This window comes from Telmatherina bonti (assembly GCF_933228915.1).
Source record: "Telmatherina bonti genome assembly, chromosome: 3".
Classification (NCBI taxonomy): domain Eukaryota; kingdom Metazoa; phylum Chordata; class Actinopteri; order Atheriniformes; family Telmatherinidae; genus Telmatherina; species Telmatherina bonti.
This window is the reverse complement of record NC_136621.1, coordinates 19,679,151-19,700,089: the sequence shown is the minus strand read 5'-3', so window position 1 is coordinate 19,700,089 and position 20,939 is coordinate 19,679,151. Positions and strand designations below refer to the sequence as shown.

Here is a 20,939-nt window from a genome sequence, read left to right as displayed (position 1 = left end):
TTAAATCCTGTGGGAGCAGGCAGGTGTTGAACAGAAAGAAATTCCCACATTGACTCTTTGGAAATAGACATTAATTTTTCTGCTTGTTCTCCAAACAAGTGACAGTAATAATTAGATAAGGGGAATATTTATTTAAAAAAAACCTCAGAAAAAAAAATAAACACTTACATGTATGAAGTTTGAAATAGCTGAAATTTTCACTTGTCCATTGCACTGAAAACAAACCACTAAAGACTAAACAACACCCACATGCCCGATACTGACTGCAGTGCAGCTGCAGTTTTCTGTCACGCTGGATTCAGCATTGATCTGCTTTTTAATATCTGTGAACATAAATCAATGAGTCCAACTAAAAAACCAACACTTTAAATGGTGTTGCCAGAGGACTGATACTCAAAATACTTCACAGAAAGACCACCTGCATGAATGACTTCATATGAATGACTTTATGAACTCAGAGAATGTTTGCACATGAGAGCGTTAGACTTCGAACAGCGCTTTGATTTTTCAGTGAGAGCTTCGTCCTATCTGTCATTTCAGCTTCAGGAGATCTTCAGGAAGAAAAATGAGAAAAAAGGAAGGAAAGGAGATGCTGAAAAGTCAGCACAGTTGGTAAGAAATCTGGTTACCGAGGATAAAAGGTTTATTTTGGTTTTCATTTATGGCTTATCACCTTAATACAACCAATAATGAAAGAACCATATCTGTATAGATGTAGATTTTGATAATACTGCTTTGACTGATGGGGTAAACTTGATATACAGATATCCAAAACTTTCTGGTTTTATTGAGGTGGCTAAAACAGCAAAAATGATTTCCTATTGTAACGTGACTTCCCAAACAGCATTTTAGTACATCCTCTACACAACATTTTCTTTAATAGTCACTGACAGAGAAGTGTTGTGTTCCACTGTACATGTGGATGTGTTACAAATGACTATGTTGTATTTGTAGCTCAACAGGCATGAAAGTCAACAAAATGACTGATTTTGAGTGCATGCTGTGTCTCATTAAAACAGTTTTTGCCGATGTGGTAACTCTTTTGTTGCCATCAATGTGACAGTTTTCCCTACATTGTCCTTGTTATATTTGATGCGCTTTTTAAAATGTGTCTTTCTACGCTCCTCTGTGATTATATTTTAGAAACAACTGGCCACTTTTGCTCTGTCACTTATATCATACAGCATCTTGATGACTGCCAAAGTATGGCCTTAATATAATAATCAATTTAGCCTACATTTAAACCTATAACCACCAACAAGTTAACTATAGAACAAAGTCAGGTTATCTTAGATATTGTTATGCTGTTTTATCAAAGTGGTGCTTTGGATCAATTGAAATTTTTCTATTTTGCATACATAGATTTGTAATGTTTTTATCAAATGACATCATTAAGGCCTTGTATTATCTTGTAGTTGAATCATATAGAATAATAAAATGGCATTATATAGAATAATAAAACGGCAAGAGCTGAACAAATGTTACTCTTATTCAGTTCAGAGATGCTACTAGCAGTTACAGTTACATGTGTACATCTGGATGAGAGAAAGCTTCTGTTTCCTTCCCCTGCATCCTCTCGGTGAAGTGCGATTTTGCAAAGTGTGCATTCTAAAATGTAATTGCAGATGTGTAGGAAATGACACATCCTCTTTCCTTGCATGTACTAACATGTCTTTTACCCTCTCTCCTCCTTTTCCTTCTCCTCTCTGACTGCATGCTCTGTCCTTTTCTTTCTCTTCCTAATGTCTCTCTCTGTGTGTTAGAGTATGCAGCTGTATGGATATCAGATTGCTCCCATGAACAGCGTATGTATCCAAAACCATAACACCTTGGTCTGCTTTCCTGCTCTTTAGAAAGAGCAATAAATAGGATGTACAACCAAACAGGGAACTGGCTTTGTCTGTCAGCTTGGTGTCTTAATGCTTAACAGTTCAGCTGTGATGTGTATCAGGACAGCAAACACAAATGGGAGTAATCTAACATTATAATATTGCATAATGTTAAACCATTTCTCAATCAAATAAACATTTTCTTAGGATATGTGTTGCACATACCAGTATTTTCTTTCTTGTGAAGAGCTGGCTGACAGGTATAATTTCACTATCTGTTTGTAAAACACTCGACTATCTGTTATAAGCCTCACATATTCCAGACAATCAGCCCACAGGACCTTTAAAGTTTACAAGTTAACGAAGTCTGAGAAACTTGAGTTTCCTCGCTCAGGTGTCTTTTGTAGCTTTTATGTTTGTATGAAAGCACCACACGAAAGACTTTTCATGTCAGACTTATTAATACATAGAATAGTTTGTCCCATTGCAGAAAACACTGTGATTTTCTAGCTGTCAGGATGGTCAACATGAGCTGTCATTCTATTACCCTGAATGAGTTTGCAGCAATTCCTACTCTCACAGGAGTATCTGCTGGAAGAACCAGACTTTAGAGGACTGCCAAATCATTTTGCCATTATTCTGGAAAAAAGAGATTTAAAGGATAATAACAAGGTTTTTAAAGGACTTGCCTCTTTTACAGTCACAGTAAAGTTGCTCTTGAACTGGATTTTTATTCAAACTGTGTTTATTAGTGATAAACCACTGGAGGAAATAGATTAATAATTAATTAAATCATTAAAAAAACTTGTCATCCATCAAATTTATGTATTTTTCATGCAACAAAAAATTTTCAAGGAGATACAGGATAGTGTGATGGGCAGGTTCATAGAATATGGTCATTCTCAAGCAGCAAGGCTCTCCAAGTAATTCGGCAGATGATTAATACCAGTTATTCAAGTAAAACGTTTTTTTTTTTTTTTTTTTTGTTTTTTTTTAAAGAGAAGTAATCCTTACCTTAAATTAAAATAGTTTTGATATATCTATAATTTCTTGATCTGTTTTAGATCTGTGAATTCTTGTAGTCATTGACCAGGTCATTGAAAAAGCGTTAACCCTAACCCAGTCCACCTGATACTCTGCCATCAGTAAAAAATATACTCTGTTGAGTCCTTGAAAGGATGTATGTGAAGACAGAGTGACAGAGAAAGATTTGAGATGGGTGTCCATCTGTCAGTTCAGCTGATTGATTTATTGAGGGATGGTGGAGGCTGCAGGGAGAATGGACAAAAGAATGGCAGAGAAATAGTTATAGATTTAAGGGGTCAGAAGAGATTAACTTGCAAAAAGAGACTGATGTGATTTAGAATGACCTGAAATGCTCTGAAGCTCCAAACACAATCAGACTCTGTCCAGTTCAGACCATTTAAGACTTATGTTTGTTTGGTAACATGTGTCTGCTCCTGTTAGGGGGATGTTTGTTCAAATGAGCCTCTGTTGATGAGTCAGTTGACATGTGTCTGAGTCCTTATGTTATCAATAGTTAGCTTTTTCTGTTTTCATATTTGAAGACATTCTTGATTAATTCATGTTTAAGGAAAACCAGATCACTTTCACAACACAGACATAACTGGCTGACATTAAATCAGCATAATTACAAGAAAAGCCTTGCTAATTTTCTTTTTAAATTAAATTGTAAAAGTTCTTCATTTACCTGAGATTTAACCATCATATATTTCTGTCTGTCTTATGTACAAACAAATATTTCTGACAGGCTGAACATGCTGAGATGTGTGCAGTCCATTTACTGAACCAACCAAATGTCTTGTTCTGGACTGAGTTTCGCTTCGCTCTGTTTGCTTCTGCTTGTACTCTGTTCCTTTCTTTTAAACACACACACATGTGCACGTACACGCACACACCCTGTCCTGTCACCATTGTGATGGATAGCGGCATTGTCACTGTGAAGTTAAAAGCGGTGCAGGGTCATGTTAAAATGGCTGCCTCTGCATTCTCCCCAGAGAGAGAAGGCAAGGTGGGTGGTCAGAGCTCAGCAGTGTGCTTTGCTTTTATTTCACCAGAATACCATCTAACAGACGTAGCTCATTTCTTGTTGTTTTTTTTTTTATTTTCACTAGTAAGAGCTTGTATAACCATACTGCTTTATTTGGGTAATTATTTCTTTACAGTGAAGAACTTGCGGATTTGTTGAAGAGAATCACTGCATCTGATCAATTTTCATTCAGATTTTATTCAAAGACTCCCCTTTGTTTAATACTGACCCAGCATAAGGACAAAGTAATTGTAGTCAACTACACACTGCTTGGCCAAAAAAAATGTTGCCACCAAAGCAAAAAGGTCACATTTTGTTAAAACCACCTTTAGCTTTAATTATGGCATATTTGCTTTGGTGATGTTTCAAAAAGCTTCTGCAGTGTCACAAAATGCATTTTCATCCAGTGTTGCAATGATTTTTCACCAAGATCTTGTATTAATGATGGGAGAGTTCGATCACTGTGCAAAGCCTTCTCCTGCACATCCCAGAGATTCTCAATAGCTTTCAGATATGGACTTCATGGTGGCCAATTTGTGTGTGAAAATGATGTTTCATGCTTCCTGAACCACAAATTAAGCCCGATGAATCCTGGCTTTCTCATCTCGGAATATGCCCATGCCATCAGAGATGAATAAACCTATGGTGGAATAGCCTTCGGAAAAGTCAGTTGTCCTCATTCTCTGGACACATAATGTTGCCTAACCGAGACTTGACCAACTACATCAACAGTCAGACAGACAGACAAACCACCGCCAAATACAAGGTTTCAACCTTAGCAGAGTTGTGATACTCTCATTGCTCTGGAATAGGGGAAAGCTGGACTCATTTGACCACATGGTCTTTTATTGCACCAGAGTTCAATCTTTATGCTCCCTATCAAAATAAAGCCCTATTCTGTAGTTAGCTTCACCGATTAGTTTTTATGGCTACAGCTGTATAGTGCCAATCTTTTTAGTTCCCATTGCATTGTGTCTGGGGAAGTGTTCTTTCTTTCATTCATCATATCACTGTGTTCTACAATTATTTTGATTTGACTTCATTTCATCTGACGATTACGTGATTGTGAATCACAAACATTCAGGATGACTTTTTGTTTTGGCCAAGCAGTGTATTAGTCTGATTGTCGATCCCTCATCAATAGCCTGTGGTGTTTTTGTTGTTTTTTTTTTGTTTTTTTTTTTGAAGAAAACCAGATTAGTTTGTTAACCTAGGAGGTAAATTGTTTTAAATCAGTCCTTGTCCCCTTAAATACTTAAATGTTTTTGTGGAAGGTGTTTAGATTAAGGATTATTTATGGATTAATTAAAGATTACAAACAGATATTGGAGTGATTGGGTGGTTACCATGCATTAGATTTGGATGTTGGACAACACTTCCTGTCCTATTGGTTTCCTTATTAAATCAACAGAAATAATCAAGTTTCTCATGCCAGTGAGAAAAATGAGCCAGATGTTATGAGAGCGATGCAAAAATATACAGTAGTTTTTACACATGAATGTTTTTGTCTACGATTCCATAAACAAATATCCATACATATTTCTACATTTCATATGACTTTAGAAAATACAACATGGTTAATGTGTTTGCAAGTAACAAAAATGACTGATTAGAGATGAACTGACCCTGGCCCTGCTTGAACACTCCTACAGGTACTTAAAAAAGGCAGTAAGGAGTTTGTGGCACGGAGTTACTGGGACGTTTTGCGGCGAAGCGCCAGTCAAGTCCTCTTTTCTGACCTGGCTGAGGTACACAGAACCAACTGTCCCCTCATTCCTCCATCCCTATTCCATCCTTCTTTTTCTGCCTTTAGTTATTTCTAGTTAAGTTATATTTTCTCCACATTGAACTTAACCAGTATATCTCCAATGAAGTTTACCTTCAAGATGAAAGCTTTACCTAACATACAAAGGCGTTAATCATATTGTGCAAAATTTGCAAAGTTCAAATTTACCAAAATAATTTTCTTTAAAATGTTTCAAACATAATGACAGAAAAAATAATTCTGGTAATATCAATATACACATTAGATGTACCTTAAATGCTTTTTATTTGTTGCTAAATTTGACTTTACCTCTTTCACACGTTAGTTCCAATTAAATAATATGAGCTTCCTCCAAATATCTGAATATGATCTCCATCCACATTTTGTCGTGTTCACTTTTACTGATGTGTAATAGTAATTGATAACTAATAGGTACTGTACATTCTTTTCTTAATATTTGTCCACATTGGTTGATATTTTGGAGTTTTCTTTTTATTTTGGTCTGGTGTATTTTTGTGACAGCTCTGATAGATTTTCTGTATTATAAAGTACAGATATTATAGCATCTGCTTCCATCTAACCTGTTCTCTTTCCAATTGGTTTTCTGCCATCTGGTCTCATCCTACTGCTTTGTGTGTGTATGTTCATTGTTGTGACAAGTGTCGGAGGCTTGTTGTCAGATCATTATCATTTTTACACTGGACATGTTTAGTCTCATAGAAAAACACTGCTACGGTAGTGAAACTTGTTGTGAAGAGGACATACAGCATTTAATATTATAACTCTGCATCCTCACATTGAATCACTCAAAATTTGTCATTTTTCAAATCAAATCACATCAAATCAAACTATTTCTTGAGCACTTTTCATGCCACGGGCAACACAAAGTGCTTTACAGGATAAAATCAAGTCATAAGGATTAAAACAAACGGTGGATAAAAAGGCATTTAAAAATAATAGACACAAGCTCTTTCCACACACTCACACAAGGACATAGAGCAAAGAACCCCCCCACACCCACCTACACACACCCACCCACATTCCCCGAAAAACATAATTCCCTGAATATTGTCTTTTTAACTGAATTCTGGTTAATAAAACAACTAAAAACATTAAGTAAGTGATAAAAATTCTGACTTGGTGCTGATGTGAGGAAACAATACCTAGGGATCCATCCACACCAGGAGCCAGTCCCCCGCATGCTCATAGGGGCCGCTGCCACAGGAACTGCACAACTCCCAGGCAGCAAAGGGGCCACCCTGCAGACGTGAAGCTGCAGTGCTGGACCCCGCGCCACCCAAACAGCAGCGGTCGTCATGACAACAGCCCCCAGACCAAACAGGCAGGGCCCCCAGCATGCTGGATCCCCATAAAGAAAACACTGGAGTTAAAACCACAAGATGAATAACCTTAAGAAGCAGTAAGAAATAAGAGCAATAATAAAAGAAAAGATACATATATACATAGAAGGACTTCACAATAATGTATTAAAAATAAGAAATCTAATAAAACAATTTAAAAATAAATGAATTAATAAATGAAGTAAATTACGATAAGTAAATAAAGTAAAATAAAATTCAGTTAAATGCTAAGCTGAAAAGGTGTGTCTTGAGCCTCTTCTTAAAAACATCAAGTCTCCGCGGCCCTGAGGCTCTCTGGCAGGCTGTTCCACAGTCGGGGACTATAACAATGGAAAGAGGTCTCACCTTAAGTCTTAGTTCTGACTTTAGGAACCATTAAAAGGCCAGTACCAGTTGATCTCAGGGTCCGCAAAGGCTCATAATTAAAAAGAAGGTCAGATAAATAAGAAGGCCCAAGACCATTAAGACATTTATAAACAAGTAAAAGAATCTTAAAATCAATCCTGAAGTGCGCAGGAAGCCAATGCAACGATTTTAAAACTGGTGTAACGTGTTCCTGCCCTCTGGTCCTCGTCAGAACTCGTGCTGCTGAATTCTGTAGTAATTGTAGGCTGGAAAGAGACTTTTTAGGAAGACCAGAGAAAAGGGTGTGACAGTAATCTAATCTACTGGAAATAAAAGCATGCATCAGCACCTCTGTGTATTGTAGTGTAGGACAAACAAGGACCCAAGTGCAGATTGGATGTGGATACTAGGACAGGTTTATTGTTCTCCTGGGTAGAATGGTAGGTGGCCAGGCAGGCAGGTTGGCAGGCAGGCAGGCTGGTTGACGGGCAGGCAGGCAGGTTGGCGGGCAGGCAAGAATCATGCACTGGTGACAGAACAGACAGTTGTGAAACAAGCAGTTTAAATTCTTAAGCTGAAATGCTGCAATGGCCGAGAGCTGTTACCACAGATGACACAACAATCAGGCGATGACTGGTGAACTGAGCTGGCCTTTTATCTTGCTGCTGCTGCTGATTACCCGATGAGAACCTGGTGTGGACTTGATTGCCAGGGAAACAGGCACACCCACTGCAGCACAGGTCAGAGCAGGAACCACAACACTGTGCTGGCAAGAGCGAGAAATGGGCAGACTCTGGCAATATTTTTTAGATGATAAAAACCTGTTTTTGTTACATTTTTATGTGTGGAATAAAATCCAGCTCAGAGTCAAGAAGAACACCCAAATTTCTCACACACTGGGAGGGATTAAAATCTTGTAATTTTGATAAAAGGATCTCTCTCTTAATTATCGGTCCCTTCAGGACTGATAATTAAAACTTCAGTTTTGTCCTGGTTGAGCTGTAAAAGGTTTGCTGCCATCCATGACTTTATATCTGAAATACAGTTTAAAAGAACATTAAGTGGCTCTTAATGTTATCAGGGGACACGGCGATGTAAAGCTGTGTATCATCGGCATAGCTGTGAAAATCAACGCCGTGTCTCCTGATGACGTACCCAAGTGGTAACATATACAGGTTAAAAAGTAACGGGCCTAAAATTGATCCTTGGGGAACCCCACATTTTATTTCATAGGTTCGTGAGGAGCATGTATCCATACTTACAAAAAATTGTCAATCCGAGAGGTAGGAATGAAATCACTTACCAATCCCTGAGAGGCCCACCAGACTTCTGAGTCTGTTTAAAAAAATCTGATGATCTACTGTATCGAATGCGGCACAAAGATCCAGTAGAACAAGTACAGAAAGTTTCTAAAGAAATGAGTCCAGGCTAGATCTAAGGTCACTAACAGGGCCGTCTCCGTACTGTGGTTAGTCCTAAAACCAGATTGATATTTTTCTAAAATATTGTGTTTATTCAAAAACTCGTGTAATGAGTAAAAACAACTTTTTCTATTATTTTACTTAAAAACGGTAAGTTGGTTACAGGTCGGTAATTATCAACCATGTTTGGATCTAAGCCACTCTTCTTCAGAAGGGGCCTTACCACCGCCGTTTTAAAAGCAGAGGGGAAGACACCCATCTGAAGAGAGTAGTTTACTATGTCTAAAAGCTCACACTCAAAGAAACCATAAAAAGTTTTTAAAAGCGATGTAGGAATTGGGTCTAAAAGGCAGGTTTTTGGATTTAGCTGGGAGAAAACTCGACCAAGCATCTGTGAATCAACCAGAACAAAACTCTCCAGTGTTTCCTCAGATAAAAACAATGCTTCAGATCGATTAAGATCAACATTATGCTGAGATAAAAGATTGGATCTAATAGCATTGATCTTACTTCTGAAGTGGTCTGCAAAGTCCTCACATGCAGCGTCTCATGGCTGCATGGCTGCATGGAGAACTTGTTACTAAATATCATTGTTCATTAAAATATCAGTGGTTTTAAAAAGAAATTTTTGATTATTTTTGTTATCTGTGATGAGGTTTGAAAAATAGTGTTCTTTCTAGTTTGATTTTGTTATTATAAATTTTAAGTTGTTCCTTTAAAATATCCTGATGGATTGTTAGTTTTGTTTTCCTCCATTTCCTCTCTGCTCTCCTGCAGCTTCTCTTTAACTCTTTTATTTCCTCATTTCTCCATGGTGTTCTGAATTTAGTTCTTAATATTTTTGTTTTAACTGGAGCTGCTGAGTTAATTACCAACTTTAATTTGTTGTTAAAATGGTCGACGATAAAATCACATGATGCAGGAAAAATCTGAGCAGGAGTTCCAGATAAAATATTAATAAAATTTGCAGCCACTTCAGAAGTAATATATCGCCTCCTCACAGTCCTCACTGAAGCGTCCTGTTTTATAGAGCTTAGAAATAGTTTTGAAGAGCAAAGTTGTGCACTCCTAAAAACAATATATGTGTCACCCTCGTCAGCCCCTCGAACCACATGATAACCAAAATTATCTTTCAGTTTCACTCCAATTCATTAAATTGTAAAAGTAAACATTATAGCAATGTAGAACAGTTATAAGCGTATGTAATCTGTCTACACACAGTGTGTGTGCAGTTGTTACTCTTAACCAGGGGTTACGCCAATTTCTTAGATGCCTTCTGAAACAAGAATAAAATTACTTATATGAACTGGAAGAATAAAGTTACCAACATGTCTTATTTAAGAGTTCAACATTATCACTGTCTTTCAAAGTGTAACAGTAGAATATCTCAATGTCTCAGCTCAGCATTAAGTAAAACTTCATCACATTTTGTAAATTAGACATTTATATGATCTGCTGTATGTGCAGTTTCCTCATTCAAAAACAAATTAATGTTTCATTTTTCATGTTGTAATAAAATATCGCCTATCACGCAAATTAAAAAAAAAATCTAGGAGGTTTGAACTGAAGTCCAGATGTTTTTTTTCTTGCCAAAATTCTTAGTCAAAATTCTCAATATCTCCCAAATTAGTCATATATGCTGAGCAGCCCTTTGTCTATTAGCAAGAACTGACATTGCAATTGCAACTTGTTGCAATGTTAAGCTTGACTGTTGAGTTGACTGTTTAACTTTACCATGCTGTTGCTGGTAGGTGTGGGCTAAATAATGGCATGTGTGTGTAAATATATATATATATATATATATATATATATATATATATATATATATATATATATATATATATATATATATATATATATATATATATATATATATATATATATATATATGTTATCCTCCTGAGTTTTTTTTCCCTTAAAGACCAACCTTTAAAGTCTTTTTTTTCTCATTTTTGTTCATCTTAGATGACATAAAACAAGAATATTATATAATATATATAGGTTGTAGTCAATTTCATGAGAAGTAAAGAAGATTTTTTTAAATCATGAAAATTGCTGAGACATGTTAGCCAAAAAGATAATGCTAGCCTAAAGCTGTCCCTCTGGACCAAAGTGTTGAGCTGATGATTTCTTTGCATAGTTGTTTTTTTTAATCAACAGAAACAAACAGTCCAAAACTTGAAACACATTTGACATGTTGCTCTTTGAAACCTAAATAATATTTTTACAACAAATATTGAAAAAGAAGTCTTGTAGTGATTATCAACAGCTAACAGTGCTAACATGTTAGCAGGCTAATGACAGGCTGTGTGCTGTGGTGGCAGCGGAAGCTAAGGTTGAGGTAATGATAGTGCAGCATAATGGGGCCGACCTTGTATTTACACTAAGCGCTCTTTCATCTATCCAGCTGGACAGAACAGACAAAACAGACAGTGGGGAACAGGGTCTCAGGAAAAATTAAGAGCAAAATCAAAATTGAGAAGAATTACAAATGGTTTACGACTAGAAGAAACTAAAAGGTTAAAAAATCGATTTAAAATGTATAAGACTGTTAACTAATAAACAAAAAAACTGTGCCTCAAGAAAAATAAGAAGAGATATCATCGGAGTCAATGAACAGGTGACAGAGGCCAAAAGAAGATGATATAGGTCAGCAGACAGAGGAACAAAGTGAGCAAGAAGAAAAGAGGTTTGGGAAGTAAATTTAGAGGGAAAAGAAAGAAGTAGGTTGTATTTAGAGAAAGATGTGTTTACTCAACAGATTAGTCACCATTATACCTCTTTGCTTTTGTCTGGAGAAGGAGGGACTGACTGACAAGGCAGAGAGGGAGGGAGGAAGGGTTAAAAAAAAAGCGCAAATCACTTCTGTTTGTCAGGTGAAGGAGGTACTGACGGGTAGTATTAGGAGAAAGGAAATCAGAGTAATCAGAGCAGGAGAAGAAAACAAAAAGGTGATAAGGGGGGAAAAGTGAGGGTGGGCAACATGAGTGCATGTGGAAAAATGAACAGGTTGTGAGAGGGGGAAGGAAGGTTGGATGTTTTTACGCCTGGAAGGTGTGACTGACTGACAGACCGACTGACTTGACTAAAGGCTGACGATGAGCTCTTCCTCTGAAACATTACTCACAGATAGGGAGGGTGAGGAAGAACGTTTAGCGTTTACATCAATAATTACTGTTTTTACCCTCAGCTTCATGATCAAAGACAACCGAAGCTCGCAAACACACATGGATGCACAAATAGACACATGCATGCACCAGGTGTTGGCTCGTGCCTCATGGGCGTGGTAACCATTACGTTGTTGCAGGCATGATGAGCTCACATTGCTGCTGCCACACTTCCAGGAATGATAAACTTGTTATGATAAAGCTATGTCTAAAAGAAAAAAAAATAGTACTAGGGAGAACAGTGCCACTTGTTAAATCATGGCATAATTAAATCAAACCTCTTTTTTTTATTTGGTTTAGTATGTGCAAAAGAAGCAGTTCTGATTAATATTTATCTACCGTTCTTAGTTAAATTAGTAAGTGCACATGTCTACTGCAACATGTTCTTTACTTGATGACATAATTTGTGGGTTTGTAAATCAAGTGTAATGGTGCGTTTAATTTACTCCAGAAGTGGGAAGTCGTAACTTAAACATGTTATGTTTTACCTCTGTTTGATCGAAAAAAAAAAATAAATAAAAAATTAAATGCCTCCAGCGTTTTGTTTCGGCCAACAACCAAAATTAGTCATGCAGTTAATTTAACTGAGCTACATTGACTGGAAATTACAAAGCGGGGTTTAAAAGGTGTAGTTTTAGAAATGAAATCCAATTGCTTGTGACATTCATTTTCTATGAGTTTTCCAAGTCAGACATGAGAAATTCTGAGTGGCCTGTTGCCATTAAATGTATCATTAGAGCCTGATGGTGACATCAGCTTGCCCTAAACCCTACCCCATAAAATATTATTTGATCCCTCCAAATTTAGAAAACATCACCTATCCACACCACCTGGATACTGTCTAGTTGTCTAAGTAACTCGTGTGTCATAAAGACATCAGTAATGCGTCAGTTTAAAGATAAAAGAGGAAAAGTTTTTTATGATGTTTGTCCGTAATCTGGGGCTTAAGAAAAACACTTTCCAGTAAGTGAGGCTGAGAAAATGGCGCTGAAACAAGTCATCAAGCTCCACAGATAGCTAAAACCCATTTTTGCAACCTATTCTGTGCCCTGATGGGAGTTAGAAAGAACAATAGCATTTTCATATAAATACCCTGATATTGCATTTTGTTCAACCATTTAGTAGAGGAGATCCTCATCCATGTTATTAGATTAATTTTCATCACAAAAGTCATAAATATTCCATCATTTCTGACTGTATGATTACACACTTTGTCATACCAAACAAGCATAACAAGTACTACTTTTTTGGGGGGTTTGTAAACCTGTGCCATCTTGTTTGACATTTTCCTCTCGTCCCACATTGGATTTTAGGATTATACTCTTGAGGTAGAACCACGAATGGCATCGTGGTGATGATGATATTCATGATGATGATGAAAGTTGCTTAAATGCTCTTCCTCCTTAAAATGACATGAGATTTCAGTCAATCTGATGTCTGCATACTTATCAGCATGGCCAAGGATTTGGCACTGGGGTTGGCTGGGTGGGGCATGGTGGGCAGCAAGAAATTAAAAAAAAGAAGATGGACTTTTGAAGTCCTCTCTTTTTGTCCTGATACTAAAAAGCTCAATCACCTTTTTCTGAGCTTTACAGACATTATCTGGTATCAACAAACAATGAATTTAGGCTAAACTTACCCGTGTCACCATGTTGTTGAAAGGGATTAAGAAGATTACAAAGCGAGCAAACAGGACTAACAGCCTGATGGCTATTAGATGGGTTTCAGATGATCAGGACTGCTAAAGTGAACACACACTCCAAACACTTGAGGGGTAAGAGGACAAAAAGAGGAAAACACCATCAAAGCAGCAAAGGTGACAGTTGACGGAAAAAGGTGGAACCAGCTCAAAGATTTTCTGCATCTGTGCTTTTGTGGATTTTGTAGACAATGTTGCTATTTCTGATGTGATTTTATGTTCAGGTGTGTTTTTGTGGCATTTGCAGAGAATTGCATGGGATATTGTGGCCTTAATGTGTCTTTGTGTGTGTGTGTGTCTTCCCAGCTCTCTGTTACATGTTGGTATCACTCTTCCACAAGTCTGTTTGACATACTTTAGTTGTTTAGCGTGTTGACCTTTTCCATTTGTACATTCCTGCTGACTCAGTGGATGTAGGCATGACTGTGTTTTTCATTGTGTCTCTCTATCTTTATTTGGGCTGCTATCTAAGCACCCGTCTTGTGTTCATGAGTCTGTTTAATGCTGCTGCAGCAAGACTCCTGACCAATCTAGACTGCATGCCCTACATTATATAACAAAAGAGAAAGTGATGTTAATTGTCAGAACCAAAATAGAGAGAAAACTTTCTCTCTTGTACCCATAGTGTCCCATAGTGTCTTCTGTACTAACTTAATCTTACTGAAACTGATACTTAACATAATTTTGCAGCCTAGAGTGGTTCATTTGATGTCATGCTGGCTGTTGAATGTTTGAAATGATAACTTTTGTTGACATTTTCCTGTCGCTGTTCTGATGCATGTTACGCACTTGTTTAGCAGAACGCTGCTTCCTGCTAGCCTGGCCTGGTGGTGACCATGTTGGATCAGTGATGGATAAATCATGCCAACTGCTTCTCCCCCATTCAGTCTCTTTCGATTAATCATCAATCATCTTCCTTATACCCCCCTCCCCATCTTTTATAGCGATCAGATGAGAACATCACAATTGACACCACACTGTTGGTCCATTTCTTTGGAAAGAAAGGAAAAGCAGAACTTACTTTTGATGACTTCTACAGGTACTTCAAATTTGTTAACAGCACAGTATTAATCTCACAGTAAGTCTTTTTTTTCTTCATCACCTTCTTCTACTTTTCTCTTCTCAGGTTTATGGATAACCTCCAGACAGAGGTGTTAGAAATTGAATTTCTCACTTATTCCAAAGGAATGACCACCATCAGCGAGGAAGACTTTGCCAAAATCCTGCTGCGTTTCACTAATGTGGAGAACATCAGTGCGTACCTGGAGAATGTACGCCACTCTATTCCTGATGAAAAGGTACAGCACATTTGTGCAATCACATTTTTACATGGCTAAGAGGGCATTTCAGCAGATTAGTATTATTTCTATATTATTAGATATAATCCTGCTGTTTGCACCATCAGTGTATTTTCTCTCCTTTGTGGGTGCTTCTGCCTTCCAGCAATCTGTAGCACCTATAATTTCCCACCGATCTTCCTGGGGTTGTTGTGGCTTTCCACACTCGAGCGCTCCGTTGCTTCACTTGACCTCACAAAAAAATCTAACATTCGAATGCTCTCACAGCTGCATGAGAACGCTCGTTTATGCATATACAGTATCTGTGAAACTGTAAAACTCTGTCTGTGTAGATATTTTAGCAAGATGGCTTTACTTTGGCATGTCATCCTCATGTTTGTATGAAACCCAACTCTATTTCTGTCCCTCCTCTCTTTTCATGCTGTGGAAGAAGCAGGAGGTTTGTGTCTGCCTCATAAAATACATAACCTGCAGTTACAATCTGTCAGTTTTTCCCCTTTCTTTATTTTTCGATGAATTTACCATCTATCTTCTTTGTTTATTTCTGCATTTGCTCCTGGAAATCCATTGTACTGCATATCTTTACTTGCTTCAATTTTTGGGTGCTTTATTTGGATTACTTATTAAACTATCTGTTCCAGGTTTTAACTTTTCACAGCAGAAAGCATGTGGTACATCATGCAGCCTTTACAAGCTTTAACTGTGCTCATGTGGATTTTAGTAATTGTTTTACTGAATGCACAGCATCTTACAGAGAAAATAACTCTCAGGTCTGGCTTTTTTTTTTGTTGTCATATCTGCAATGTACAAACGCATGGCATCTGATTCTACTCTCACATTATTAAAATTTGCAGGCAGTTTAATCATTTAAGTTTTTATCATATTGTGCATGCAGATCTGTCATTAACGACTTTACCATTAATAGGAATGTCTGATTAAATTTATTGGTTAATGAATTAATGGCATGAGTTTTCTCATTTTGCAAAAAAACAGGAAACATTTCCCTCAAGGAATGTCTGCACACAGTCTGCAACAGCCTGAAATGGTCATTATTTACATTTTAAAGCATCTTTCCAGAGGATGACATATTCTTCCGTACGTTTCCCTTCTGTCATCTTTTGGACTGGTTCACATATGGCTTCTCTTTATGTTTCAGGGAATCACCTTTGATGAGTTCAGATCCTTCTTCCAGTTTCTCAACAACCTTGAGGACTTTGCCATTGCCATGCAGATGTACAACTTTGCTTCTCGTTCCATTGGACAAGGTAGTAAAATTGGGTCAGAACAGTGTCAAGCGCTGAAGGTTTTTTTTGTTTTTATCTTCTAGTTTTATGTTCAGTTGGCAGTCGGAATAATAAAAATAGTTTCTGCCTTCTCTCCTATTAGATGAGTTTGCAAGAGCAGTTTATGTGGCCACAGGGCTCAAGCTAACGCGTCATCTCGTTAACACGATCTTCAAAATCTTTGATGTTGATCATGATGATCAGCTGTCGTACAAGGAGTTCATCGGCATCATGAAGGACCGGCTACACAGGGGAGCCAGGGTGAGGAACTATCAGTTAATAAAGAAAAAGTGCTTTTGTGTCTTTTAAAAAAGGTTCAATCGCAGCCACAGTTACAAGGAAATGAAGAAAGAGTGAGATTTTATTGATTTTCTTTTGAAGAACATACATCTCTTCACAAAGGTCAGAGGTGAAGTCCGCACTAGCAAGCCTACATTAAACAGTCAGTTCTAGGACTGGAGTTTGGTATCTTTGGTTTAGCATTGTTAACAGATTTGAGATCAGGATCAAATAAAAAATCAAATAAAATGTATAATAAGAATCAAATAAAACTATTAATATGGATAAACTTTCAACAACAGTAAAATTGATTCATGTAGAAAGCAGCAAAACAACCTAACATCAATCTCTTCAATAGCTTTTTGGAGTCATAATTTAAAAATAAAACCACACCGCATTTGATAATGTTGTTTACATTCTTTTCTAAAATGGCTTTAAAGCAGCTAATTTGTTCTTTCTCCTCTGCCACTTCAAATGGGCTCAAGTTGTTCAGGTAAATAAATTATTTGGTCATCATTGGATTAAACAAGAGAAATAAATTCAGAGGTGCAGTACTCAACATCTTCCAAATCTACACAGTAGCAAGGGAAATCTGTGCTTTCAGCTTACAGTCAATAAAATAAAAATATGTTCTGACAAAAGATTGAAAGTTCAAGAGAATGTTAAACTTGTTTAAGTTGGATGATTTTTACAATATAAACCACTCTTTATAAATAAACTTACTTACTTACTTTGTCATGGTGAATGATAGTTTCCAAGGGAAAAAAATGCTTCAATGATTCGCTCAAATAAAGAAAGTTGTAAACCAAAATCACAAGATCACCCTGACTGGCGTCATGGTGTGCTCTACAAAATGCCACACTGCCCTCCACTGGTGAATTTTGATGCCACATTTCAGAACTCTTCTTTCCACAGAGTAGCAAAAGTAATTGAAGCAAATTAAATGTGGCTACAGGTTCAGATTTTGCCTGATATGCTGCAAAATATCACATCAGTAATCCTTACAGAGTATTCTTTATTTACATCTATAGGCTTTATTAGATGTTTTCTTTGCTTAACAGTCTCTGCCTTTTAACAGTATTTCCAGGTCCTTCTCACTCTTTACTTTGGCTGCAAACTGAATTTCTTTATAGACCAATATTTTCTTCTCAATTTACATTAATCTCCTCACACTAACTCATTCTGTCTCTTAATTTTCTCCTCCCTTTTTGTCTTTTTTCCCCTCCTGCTTCCTTGTTTTTCTTCTGTCATGATGCCCATCATGGACATCTCAGGGGTATAAAGCGATGGAGCGAGCCACCTCCTTTAGATCCTGTCTGAAGAAGGAGCTTGCAAGCAGATAAGTATCCCTACAACAATAAACCAATGAGTGTCTTTTTTTCCAACATGTATTTTCAACTGGACTTGGTTTAATCTTTAATTTATAATTTCAACATATTCTTTCTATATGGAAAGTGGTATAAAAGTGCCCTTTGACCTCTTTTACCTGTCACTTTTACATGTAGCATGTTGAAAGTGTAGACTCTGTTCCTAGTTAAGAGAGTCAGACAAGTTCCTGGCAGCCTCTACAAAACAAAATAGTCCAGTGCAATATAATATTGTTATTTCCTGTTTAAATATTAAAGGAACAGATTTATTGAACTGAACTGCCTCGGTTATGTGTTCACCAGGTGAAGGCCCAACATCACACCTCCTTCTCCAGCTGTGTACGTGCTGAGGCCAGAAGACAAGTACACCAGTTATGGAAGACACTCAAGGAGAAGCTGTAGAGTACAGAACTAATCAGGTTGAGCTGAGTTTTATTTGTCAGCAGACTCAGTTAGCAGCATTGTGTTTCAAAGAGCTAATCATCTCAACTGTCAAACCAAGAAATATCATCCAAATTGGTATCAGATCCGATGCCTTTCCTGCTGATTATAAATCAAATCCTTACTGTTACAGTTACTGTTGTTATATGTCTTGTTTTGATCCTCAGCATCCCATGTGTGATTTATAGTGTATTAAAGCAAAGATGCTCCAAATGAGAGCTGAACTTTGATTATGCTGGATAAGCACAGCAACATATAAAAAAATATACTGTTATTGTTTTGTTTTAATTAAACTGAATTGTATGTCTTTGATGTTTTACTATATAACATCTTAATATTGTTGGAGATAAAACAAAGATGTAACAAAGATGTCAAATAAACACTGCACAATACTGTAGTCATAGAACTAAATGATTACTGGGGTTTTTCCCCCTCACAGTTTTAGTTTGTTACCATGTACCCACTTGGGTTTTGGGCACTGTAATGAACTATTGCTGCAATTGATAGTGCAGTATTGCTGTACTGTTACGAAAGCATTTAGGATTTGACCTGGATTGACCTGGATTTGACACCAGTGAACATGAAAAACAATACTTTACTCCAACTGAATCCTTAATGGGTTGATTGGTTTGTTTTGGATTCTTAGCTGCGTGTTTGAGAAATGGGTGCCTTCTAACTATTCAATTGCTCATTGGAAAACTTGTGTAGAAAACCAGATTTCTCCACCGATTAATTCAGAATTTTGCTTTTTGATTACAAAAAAAGCTAAATTTTACAATGATCCCTTTGCTTGCACTGTATGTGATTTATATCATCCATATATACAGAGAAAGAGAGAGAGAGAGTGTGTGAAACAATTTAGCATGAATAAAGTTTCTATGACAAGCAGTCTGTGGTTTCCACTGGGCATGCGCAACAAAATTGTTGAGCACCATAAATGTGCTTTTTCTAGTTGATACTTTAACTTGTAAAAACGGAAATTGAAACAGTGGTCCCACACCTGTTATACTTGTAAGTATTAACTTTTTCATTTAATTTCATTTGTGTTCTTTGCTATGTGTAGGTTTAAAAAATAAACAACATTCGGAGATTAGCAGATGTTATTAGCTAATTTACAGAAGTGCGATGGAAACAAAAAATAAATATTGTTCTTGTATTTTAATGCATCTTTTCTGGAGTATTTCTAAATGTTTTGTTACATTCACACAAACAGATTAAAAATGGTTACGTATAGGAGAAAGTTGTAAGAATGTTGGTTATCAGACTTTAATGTTAACTTAATCAAATTGTTCCCAATAGTAAAATGTTAACCGAGAATAATACTAGTTGGATTTTTATATACATTTACAAAATAAACACATATTTAAAACAAACTTTTTCGGTATTGTATCGTGGTACCCGGTCTGCAGCATTTTTCTTTTTTTTTTTTCTTTTTTTCCCCACAAGTTTAAATATGATAAGTAGTGAAATGTTGCCCTCGTGTGTCACACTTTGGTAAAGTTTGAAATGTACAGATTCAGCTTTTCCCAAACAATAACTCATTAACGGAACATTACTTGTAGAAAACCGACACAACACCGTAATCATAGCAATGTAGACTGCGAGCTATAATCGCATTTTGCTCAAAAAGAGCCGCCCTCCCAGTAACGAGACTCGCATTGGACTATGCAGAGCCTGCCGCCGTGCCACTGCGCGACTGCTCGGGGACCGTTTGCAAATTGCAAAACCGAAAAAATATCACAAGAAAATATTCAATAACTGCAATTTGACATGCTGTAGTGTCACCAAATTTCAAAGTACGACAAAACCATCTCGTTTTATTCGTGATATAGTTCTTATTTTGGTAAATATGCTTAAATTTATTTTTTGGCTTTAAAAAAATTAAGTAATTTCAAAATTAGTAAAAACAACATGACTTGTTGTGCCACCAAACTCACAATACAAATATACCATCTCATCTGGATCATATAACTTTTACTTTGATAAAAAAAAAAAAAAAAAGATAAATAGTTAACTTTGTTTCCATATAACTTCAATATACAACTTCCAATGCAAGTGTCGTAGCTCGGAAGACGTCTCGTTTTGAGGAAAATGCTATTGTAGCGAGCAGTCTACATTGCTATTATTACGGTGTTGTGTTGGTTTTATAGTAGTAATGTTTCGTTAATGAGTTATAATTCGGAAAAGCCATATTTGTGAATATATTTCTAACTTTACTGTACTAATATTTATAAGTACTAATTACTGGGGATCCGCAAAAACTGTACAAGGTCTTGACTTGTGCTGAAGCAAAATATTATGACTTCCTTTCAGTATTATGTGTTTGGGATTTTTACATGTCTACAGACTCGATTTTCAGTCAGCAGTCAGAATAAATTATTCGGTGACTGTGAAAGTCCTGAAAATAGTTGTTGGTAGAAATAAGCGGAACGTTGCATCTTTGTCAGTTTGCGCTCCGGATCATTAACAACGACGTAATGTGTTGTTTCGTATGTGTGTGGAAACTTCAAATTAATACAAATTCTGTTGTCTAAATATAACGCTTGTCTTTATTTTCCATTGATGCTATTTGGGTTAATCCACCAGATGTCATGTGAACGTTTTTAAACGACCAAGAAAGTATTTAAACAGCTT

At 36.7% G+C, this 20,939-nt stretch overlaps 1 protein-coding gene across 1 annotated transcript in view; it reads left to right on the top strand.

Annotated features, from left to right (window-relative positions):
* micu3a (mitochondrial calcium uptake family, member 3a) overlaps positions 1-17,840 on the top strand; it is a gene marked incomplete at both ends in the record, with an annotated part of 33,780 nt that extends 15,940 nt beyond the window's left edge. The window contains 8 exons of the mRNA XM_079264462.1: positions 541-612; positions 1,764-1,805; positions 5,532-5,627; positions 14,582-14,676; positions 14,764-14,935; positions 16,092-16,200; positions 16,322-16,479; positions 17,772-17,840. Coding sequence (XP_079120588.1) covers positions 541-612; positions 1,764-1,805; positions 5,532-5,627; positions 14,582-14,676; positions 14,764-14,935; positions 16,092-16,200; positions 16,322-16,479; positions 17,772-17,840 — 813 coding nt within the window. The remainder of the gene's footprint in view (positions 1-540; positions 613-1,763; positions 1,806-5,531; positions 5,628-14,581; positions 14,677-14,763; positions 14,936-16,091; positions 16,201-16,321; positions 16,480-17,771) is intronic.
* Between the last annotated feature and the right edge of the window lie 3,099 nt (positions 17,841-20,939).